The sequence below is a fragment of the Babylonia areolata genome, chromosome 21 (genome assembly GCF_041734735.1).
Source record: "Babylonia areolata isolate BAREFJ2019XMU chromosome 21, ASM4173473v1, whole genome shotgun sequence".
NCBI classification, from domain to species: Eukaryota; Metazoa; Mollusca; class Gastropoda; order Neogastropoda; family Buccinidae; genus Babylonia; species Babylonia areolata.
In genome coordinates, this window is record NC_134896.1 from 45,640,549 (window position 1) to 45,650,548 (window position 10,000).

General features: G+C 47.3%; 1 protein-coding gene across 3 annotated transcripts in view; it reads left to right on the top strand.

Annotated features, from left to right (window-relative positions):
- The window catches only part of LOC143295972 (uncharacterized), a 122,651-nt gene that overhangs the window by 23,458 nt on the left and 89,193 nt on the right, over window positions 1-10,000 (top strand). Inside the window, exons 1-4 of one of the 3 annotated variants that reach the window (XM_076607681.1) lie at window positions 2,334-2,392; window positions 2,995-3,577; window positions 5,707-6,111; window positions 7,006-7,682. In XM_076607681.1, coding sequence (XP_076463796.1) covers window positions 3,289-3,577; window positions 5,707-6,111; window positions 7,006-7,682 — 1,371 coding nt within the window. In that variant the 5' untranslated portion in view covers window positions 2,334-2,392; window positions 2,995-3,288. Of the gene's footprint in view, window positions 1-2,302; window positions 3,578-5,706; window positions 6,112-7,005; window positions 7,683-10,000 lie in introns of those variants that run through there. The other 2 variants (XM_076607680.1, XM_076607682.1) reach the window with 2 other exon arrangements.

Below are 10,000 nucleotides of genomic sequence, written 5' to 3' on the forward strand. Positions count from 1 at the left end.
GTCTGTTATACACTTTTGCATGTGTGATATCAGTTGATCAGTTTCAGCAATCGAAGCCAACTGATAGAGTTGAGTGTCAGCAGCGAAGCTCTCGTACGAAAGGCATTGACTGTTTGTTACATCAGACAATGGGGCAGCATACAGAACAAACAGTACAGGGCCTGTGGGACAGCATATGATAGCACAGTTCTTTACAATATTTGCCATTTACACAGACAGTCTGGGTTCAATTAGATAAGAAGGACTGAAACCAGGAAAGAGCAAGATCGTGAATGCCAAAATAGTCTGTCAATGAGAAGTGTGTGATCAGTTGTATCAAATGCTGCAGTAAGATCTAAAAAAAGCAAGAACCGACATTTTGTCTTCGTCAAAACCACACAGAATGTCGTTTACAATCTCCAGCAACGCTGTTTCAATACTATGACCTTATCAGTAAGCAGACTGGTGGTCAAACAGATCGCTCTGCTCTAGGTGTTTAAGAAGCTGGTGGGAGAGGATGATTTTTTCCAAAAAATTGGAAAGGACGGACAAATTTGAGACTGGTCTGTAATTTTTCAGATTGTTTATGTGACTGTCCGTGTGACTGTGTTGCTGTGTGACTGTGTGGTTGTGTTATCTGTAAGTCTGTGTTTGTGAGTCTGTGTTGTAAGTCTATTTATGAGTCTGTGTGTCTGTCTGTCATTGAATGAACTTGATGTATACAGGACGCGTACAAACTTCCACACTTAGGTTGTGGTTCGGTATAGATATATGTCCGTGTGTCTCTGTGGCTTTGTGTCTGTGCGTGTCTGCTTTGCTGTATGTCTGTGTGTGTGTGTGTGTGTGTGTGTGTGTGTGTGTGTGTGTGTGTGTGTGTGTGTGTGTCAATGTGGCTGTCTATGTATCTGTGTGTGTCTGTGTGATCGTGTGGCGAAATGTCTGTGTGTCTGTGTATGTCTGTCAGTATTCAGTATGGTTGTCTGTCTGTGTGTGTGTGTGTGCGGCCATGTCTGTGTGACAGTGCTATTCAGCTAAGTGCGCTGTCAGTCTGCGGCCAACCTGCGTTCTCAGCAAACTGGACCGACGTGATCAATAAAATTCGATCGTTCCTATCCCCCCCTCTCTCCCCCCTCTCCCCGCCATTGTGTGTGTGTGTGTGTGTGTGTGTGTGTGTGTGTGTGTGTGTGTGTGTGATATTATTTCATTCATTCTTGTTCTCTTTGCCCCTTTCTCTCTCTGTTACAATGTGACACAAACATATATAAACATGTCGTGCACGCACACAGACATATACACACACGCACATATACACCCACACACACACATAGACGCACAGACACATATATAAACATACTCACGCAGACAATGACATACTGACACACAGATACAGACGCACAAACACACACACACACACACAGACACATAGAGACAGACACAGACACACACTCACACACAGACTCACTGTCACAGACAGACACACACACACACACACACACACACGCGTGTGTGTGCGTGTGTGTGCGTGTGTCTGTCTGTCTGTCTGTCTGGTTGTCTGTCTGTGTGAGTGTGTGTATGTGAGTGTGTGTGTCTGTGTGTGTGTACGCGCTCTAGCGTATGCACTTGTGTGCATGCCCGTGTGTGTATTTATTTGCCTGAAAGTGTGTGAATATATATGTATATATACATATACTTGTTTGTGTGTGTGTGTGTGTGTGTGTGTGTGTGTGTGTGTGTGTGCGAGTGTGTTCGCGCGCGCGAGCGTTCCCCGGCGTGTGTTTTGCCTGTTATCACCATTCCTTTCCTTCATTTCTTGCATCGTGTGGCTGGCATACCGCAGTGAGAAAACCACGCGAATTTCATGGCCTCACGCACACAAAGGGACGTGCCCGCCTCACCACACACACAGCCACACCCCCACTGAGGCAGCAGCACCATAGTCACAACTCTCATGAGGTGTTTCCAGGAAAACTGGTACCGTGAGGCTGCCGGCACTCCCCCAGACCAGAAGCAGACAGTGAGGGTGGCAGGGCGGATGGGACGTCTTTCCCAGTCGATTCCACTCTGGTGCCGGGCCAGGGAAGCCACAGAAGTCGACTGACTGCCTTGGTCGCTCAACGTCCACAGACCTGTGCCACCAGAAAGTTGCGAGGAGAGAGATACGTCAAGGCGAATTCCTTCTGTCTCCAGCAAGCAAAGGGTGACATTGTTATGGAATCCTCGTGTGTGTAGGAAATGGTGGTTGTGAAGTGGCAGTGCAGTGGGGAAGGAGGGAGGGAGGAGTGGGAGGGGTGAGGTGAGAGGCCGTGGAGCAGCAAGGCAGCAGTCAGCTATTGATTTGGGCACACAGACCCGGGCGGGATGTTTGCCTGGTTGTGAACGTGTACGTTTCTGCGGAAAGTGTGAGCGCACGTAGGTCCGTACCTAGGAGAGATGTGACGGTCAGGGTCAGGTCGGGGATTAGTGTGCCACAGACGACGTTGGTCCCGTGATCATCATTGTCTGCTGTTAATGAAGTAAACAGATGTGAGATCACTGACCACTGCCAGTGATATCAAATAGATGTGAGGTCACTGAGCATTGATATTAATGGAGTAAACATATTAAGCATATATAAGATCACTGACCATTGATATTAAAATTAATATATGTGAGATCACTGACCACTGATATTCGATAAATGTGAGATCACTGACCACTGATATTAGATAAATATGAGATCACTGACAGCAAGCAGTGACTGCTGGGCCCGTCAGGCACACAAAGTATTAACATTCAACTTAGCAGCTGAATATTAACTCCTGTGATGTCTCATGATAATAACCTTCTTGTTCCGCGACCAGTAAATCAGATGTTTCAATCACAATTTCTGACTCTATGCCTAACGTCTTGATAATATGCTTTCAGCAGATCCAATATCAAAGCGTTGGTAGTCCTTGTTGTCGCTAAATCAGTGTGCCATTAAAAATAGAATATGAAATACCGTCATGATTGTAGAAAAACATTGACCTTTTTCAGCACAAGTGAACATTAATCTTCCTGCGTGAAACGCGATTATCTCCCATGTTCTGTGTTCAATGAATAGCACACTATCTGGTAACGGTGATTATCTCCCGTGTTCATCTCAAGTCCCTCCAAGTCAGTCCTTGACAAGACAAAGAATGATGGACCGTCTGGCTGTTCTCTGGGCGGCGTGATCACCAAGTCAAGAGTCAGTGACAACAACACTCTTTCCGGGAGTACCCGCCGTCCAATGTGCACAGTCAGCTGACCGACCTCGTCCTTTCTGTGCCCAGTCAGCAACCCTCGCTCATGTTCACCCGGAAGTTGTGGGAGTTTGACTACTCCCCCCGAAACCTGCTGTCCCTGTGTTGTGGCTTCTTCGCCTCGCAGGCCTTCCCTCGGGGACGCTTCGAGGATGACCCTTGGTCAGCGGGAAGGGGTGGCCGAATGCCGGACAGTGGGGGTGACGATCATGGTGTCACAACGAGTCCAACAACCCGAGAGTTCTATGAGAAAGAACACCGACAGATTATCATCTGCTCTGATACTTCCGTCTTGTATGGCGCAATGGATCGAAATGAATTCTCCACAGTTAATGGTTGGTATTTTGACTTGTTTGTAGTAGTAACAGGAGGAGGGGTAGTACCAGGAGTACTAGGAGTAGTGAGTTGTTTTATTAGCAGCATCAGCGCCAGCAGTAGTTAACACCCGTGTTACCAATGCAGGAGTGGCGACGGTCATCATGGTGGTTGTAGTGTGCTGATGGTTATGGTGGTGGTACAAATGGTGATAGAAATGGGAGTTGGTAATGTTTGTTGTAGTTGTTGTTGTTGTTGTGGTGGTGGTGGTGGTGGTGATGGTGATGGTGGTAGAGAAGTGGTGATAGACATGAAAGGCGGTGATGATGGTTATGGTAGTGATGATGGTGGTGGAAGTGACTGACGTGGTGTCATTTCAAGTCAGGGATGGTCACTCCTCTGTGAAACAGGCCGTGGTGCTGTGGTCATCCCCGTGCTCCCTTATCCCCCTCCCCCTCCCCCACTGCCCCCTCCTCTCTTCACCTTCAAACTGAAGTCGCCCCGACTCTTCCAGCTTCCTGTATCCTTGACAGCACAACAGTGTTTTATCCTTCACTCCTCCTTCAGCCCCAATCGATGTCCTGCCCTCTGTTCACACAGCTGTCTCACTCGTGATGTATTACTCTGTACACGTCTGGCTGTGTGATCACTGACTTGAACTATGACACAGTCGTCAGTAAAATAGTAATAATCATAACGTACATAAGGAAAAAGGCAGCTGGAGTAGATGTTAACTACAATACAGCACGAGTTGTTTATTAAGAGCAGTAGAAGTTATTTTACCGGCAGCAGTAGTAGCAGCAATAACAGTGGCCCCGATAGCAGCAGTAACAGCAACGACATAAACGGCAGTTAAAGTAGAAGCAGCGGCAGCAGTGTCACTGATCTGACGGCATCTTCAACTTCTCCTGCATCCTGCAGATCACTACAGCGTGGCATCGAGGGCCATCACATGAAGACACTGGCTTCATTGTTCAGAGCCGGTGTTTGTTGCCCCAAGTCCTGTTTGCATTAGCGCTGATGGTCACTTGGTGTGCAGTCAATAGAAGTAGCAGCAGCAATGGTGGCAGTGATGCTTGTCTGGATACTGTAGCCAGCTGTGGTTGCAGCACCACTAGAAGCAGTTTTTTGTGTGGCCTCAGTTGCATGCAAGAACACGGAGCTGCACTTGTAGCAGTAGCTGCATGAATAAAGACTAATCATAGCAACAACAGCAATAATAATAATAATAACATTAATAATAATAATAAGTGGTATGGGTAATAAGAGTGGCAGCAAAAGCAACAGCTGTGGTAGTATCAGTTCTAGCAGGAATGACAGCAGCAGCGGCAATAGTAATAGTGCCCACAAAATCACCAAAACAACAGCAACATCAGGTGGTAGTAGTAGAAGTAAGAGTCGTATTACAAGCAGCAGCAGCAGCAGTATCAGTTGTTTTGATTGTTGTTGATAAGCAATAACAACAACAGCAACAACAGCCACAAGAGCAGTAGTAAAGGAGCAGCATGACCAGCAACAGCAGGAAGTGAAGCGACAGTCACAGCACCACATGGACACCAGGGGAGGAGGGGGAGGGGGGACCAACAAGCAAAACAAACCACTGGGATCGATCAGCCAGCTGGCGTCTGTGTTCTGTCACTGTGTGTGTGTGTGTGTGTGTGTGTGTGTGTGTGTGTGTGTGTGTGTGTGTGTGTGTGTGTTGTATGCCGATTGGTCGGTTGGTGTGCCTGTCTTTTTCGGTCTCTCTGTCTATTTGTCTTTCTGATCATATGACTTTCTATTCTTTTTCTATCTATCTATCTATATATCTATCGCTTGGCTTTTGTGTCTGTCTGCATATGTTTTTATTCGTTTCTTTAGATATATATATCAGTGTGTCCAGTTCCGTTTATTTTTATGTTTTTTTTTTTTTTTTTTTTTTTTTTTTACTCCTTTCCTAATACAGGGTTGCTTAAAATTACAGTCACACACACACACACACACACACACACACACACACACACACACACACACACACACACCTCTCTTTTTCTCTCAGGCAGTCAGACAGACAGACAGAGACAAAGACAAGCCAAACAAGCAAAACCAAGAGAAGAATTCCCCGTGTCCCCCCCCCCTCCCCACTCACCGTCACCACTGTGTGCTGCAGGCACCACCACCCTGACCACTGACGACACGCCGACTGCCGGGTCCGAGGACGACACGTCGAGCGGGGAGAGTGACGTGGAGGTGCTGCAGCGCTACCACCGCCTGCACAGAAAGCCCAGCGGCAGCACCACCTACAGCCTGCCTCGAAGCGGCAGCGACAGAAGCACTGCCTCCAGAACTACCGTGGCTACCGTCACGGAGGCTCCTGCTGCCATCCCTGTAGCCACTACCACAGCTACTACTACTGCTGCTACCGCTGCTTCTGCACCAGCAGCCGTAGCTACAACTACCACTGTTACTACTTCTGCTGCTACTATTGCTACAGCTGCTGTAAATGGTACCATCGAGTCAGTGGTCCAGAGCGCAGAGTGCAAGGCTGACATGGCTCGAGGCAAAGAGTCAGCTGGTGAGTCTTGTCTTTGTGTCTGTCCTTAAGTCGTCAGTCAGACGGTGGGTGGCAGTGAGTCTTGTCTTTGTGTCTGTCCTTAAGTCGTCAGTCAGACGGTGGGTGGCAGTGAGTCTTGTCTTTGTGTCTGTCCTTAAGTCGTCAGTCAGACGGTGGGTGGCAGTGAGTCTTGTCTTTGTGTCTGTCCTTAAGTCGTCAGTCAGACGGTGGGTGGCAGTGAGTCTTGTCTTTGTGTCTGTCCTTAAGTCGTCAGTCAGACGGTGGGTGGCAGTGAGTCGGTTAGAGCAATTGACCAATAACCAAATAAAGTCCCCAAGATATAGGTGTGGCTTGAGGGATGGGGTGGGGTCAATCAGTGGATTATTTTACCCAAGGAAGCAAGCAACTTGCCAAATAAGAAGTTAGTAGTGGGTCAGTCAACCAATTATTCAATCAAGAAAACAGAAGAAATTCCAGCCAATCGACTAATATTGTTCTTTCGAACGATGGGTCAGTCGATCTATAAACCAACCTATCAGAAGACCTGAAAAGATTAGCGGGCGGGATGATAATTGTGCCAAGGTATAAGTTCTAAAACAGTTCGTGCAGTAGAGGCAAAATGAAAATCCTGCCAAGGTACAAGTTCTAAAACAGTTCGTGCAGTAGAGGCAAAATGAAAATCCTAAGAGCCTTAACAGTGGTCAGACTGAATTGAGGCCCACAAAATATAAATGAGTTCAATTGAGCCTTTCTGCGTTATTTAGTAATGTGTACCCCCCCCCCTTACCCTCTCCCCCCACCTCTCAGTAAAAGGCTAAATAAACATTCGTATCGTATCTCTCACTGATGTGTGCATATGGGGTGGGGGTGGGGGTGGGGGATGGCATAATCTGAGACACGCTTTCCTTGTTTCAGAGGAGAGAAGCTCTCCAGCAGAAGACAAACAAGCTCAAGACAGCATCTCCATGGCTGAAGAAAAAAGCGACCTGCCCGCTGTTGATTACAAGTATATCGGAGAAACACCAAAATCTACCCACCATTCTGCCAGCCACACCTCTAATGGATTGGAATCAAATCAAAACTCAGTCAGCCAGTCTCACCAAGACTTAAAATCATGTGACACTACAGACGGCCAATCACCTCACGAGCTGGGATCACGCGGAACTCCCGTCAAGCAGTCGCCGCAAGAATCTGAACCTCGCCAATCCACTGTCCTCCAGCCACAACAAGAACTGGAAGCACACACCATGGTTAGTCAATCGCCTCAAGGGATCGGACCACGTGACATTTCTGTTAGCCGGCCTGTCAGCCAGTTGTCTCAGAGGCTGGAATCACATGACACTGCTGGGAGCCAATCGCCGCAGCGGAAAGAATCTCCCCTTGCTCTCCCCCCACCAGGCGGACCTTGTGACGAGGTGGGTGGAAGCAGGGTGGAGAGGATGGAGGCGGGGGGTCAGGACTACGAGGAGAGCGTCAACGGGCAGGTGGGGTCCGTGACTTACGACAACCAGGCCTTCCTGCCCGAACTGACCGACTCCGCCACGCTGGCGTCCTTCTCCGCCCATGAACATGCCCTCTTCCCCGCCAGTGACGTGAGTAGAGGCTGGTGCAGTGAGCCTGCTGTGTGTGTGTGTGTGTGTGTGTGTGTGTGTGTGTGTGTGTGTGTGTGTGATTTTGTTTCAGTTTATTTTTGTTGTTGTTGATGTTGTTTTGCTGTTGTTTGTGTATTTCTTTGTCTTTGTTTTGGGGGGAATGTTCATGGTTGGTTTACTGGTCGGTTGCTGGGTCTGTTGGGTGGCTGCTGTGTTTGTCTTTTGTGTTTTGGATTCTCTGTCTCTGTTTGTATGTCTGCCTCTTTGTGTGTAACTCCCTCCCTACCCCATTCCTCCTTCCCTCCGCCTCTCTTATTTCTCCTGCTGTCTCTGTCTCTCCATCTCCTCCCTCTCTCTCTCTCCAAATTGCTTCTTTAACTTTCTTACTTCCTCAGGGCGGGGGATGAATGTATAAAGCATATACATTGCTTTTCTGCCACATTACTAAAGAATTTACTGTTTTGTTCCTCTCTCTCTGTGTATAAATTGTATATATATATATATATATATATATATATATATATACATATATACATATATGTATTTGTATGTCAGGTCTCTGCCGCTGCCTGTCTGCCTGTGTATCTGTCTGTATGTCAGACTGTGTCCTTAATTTGCTGCTGGCTTGGCTTGCTTCTCACACACACGATCAGACAACGCACGGTTACACCGTGTCCACGTCACACATGCTCAGATTCACTTGCAATTCACACCACTCATTTTTCACGCAACGCACGCACGTTCACGCACGCGCGTGCGCGCGCGCGCACACACACACCCACACACACATACACACACACACACACACACACACACACACACACGCACACACACACACACACACGATGCACGCAAGCACGGATGCACAAACGCACAGAGATAAAGCAGGGGGTGGTGGTTCCGACAGGTTAAATCAAATGTCCGATAGAGCTGGGGTGGATATGAATCACAAATGTCTATTTCTCTCCCCCTTTTTCTTCATTTCTCAGCGAACAAACACATAAACAAAGCCCCCAAAGAAACAGAACTCTGACGACGGGTATGCACCTCGACAGTGACCTTTGGCAGCGCGGCTGTGGGCCACCTGGCTGTTGTGATGTACGTGCTGTCTCTCTTTTCTTCCCACCTTGATTCTGTCACACAGATCATACTCTGACAAAAAGGGATAAAGGGATAACGGAAGGTGGTATGGAACGTATAATGTGTCAAGAAAAATCCTCAATATCATTTACATCTTCAAAAGGATAATAGAAAAGAGTTATTGATTTTTACGTGCACATGAGTGACAGCCGTTTGTTTAATTTTTCATTATTATTTTTTTTATAGTGTGTGTGTTTGCGTGCGTGCGTGCGTGTGTGTGTGCGCGTGTGTGTGTATGTTTTCTTGTGTGTGTGTGTGTGTGTGTGTGTGTGTGTGTGTGTGTGTGTGTGTGTTTTAACGAAAGAAAGAACGAAAAGAGATCAATTAGCTGCGCAGTCATCCCACTACACGAACACCGCCTCCAGAGAATATTTTGCGACTCTGGAATTAGGTGTTGTTGTTGTTGTTTGTTGTTGTTGTTGTTTATATAAATACACAGATCTTGTAGGCATAAGTCACCCCCATACCCCCTTCAAAAATGGAAAGAATTCAGGGAAAAAACATGACATCGTCGGAAATGTTTTCCATATGAGGGAGGGGCAACCTTTCATGTGTGATATGGATGTAGAACAGAGGCCCTGGTGTCACTTCTGTAAAACATGTCTCTCCCTCCGGGTTTGTCGCAAAAGAGAAGAAGCATCGTCTTCCAGATGGTAGGTGTAGCACTTTGTTCGTCTTGTGTTTGTTTCTTTGGATGGGTGGTTCTTGATATTGTTCAAGACTGCAGGAGTCACACCTTCATAAAGCTCAGTGCACGTTACAGTGAAGTATAATCACCCCATGTCTCTGTCTCTCATGTCTCTGTCTATCTCTCTGGGACTCTCTCTTCCTCTTTGTCTGTCAACTCTCTCTGTCTTTTCTTTTACTCTCTCTCTCTCTCCTTCGTTCCCCCACGCCCCTCTCTTTCTATCTCTCTGTGTCTACATGTCTCTCAGTCTCTGTCTCTGCCTCTCTGTTTCTCTGTCTGTCTTTCTCTCTATTTCTCTCTCCTCATCCTCATCCGCTCTCTCTCTCTTTCTCTCTCTCTCTCTCTCTCTCTCTCTCTCTCTCTCTTTCTTTCTGTCTCTATATGTTTGCCTGTCTCATGTCTCCCTCATTCTCCCTTTTCCTCTCTTTGTCTGTCTCTTTCTTCCTCCCTCTCTTTGTTTTTGTCTGTTTGTCTCTGTCTCCTCAACTGT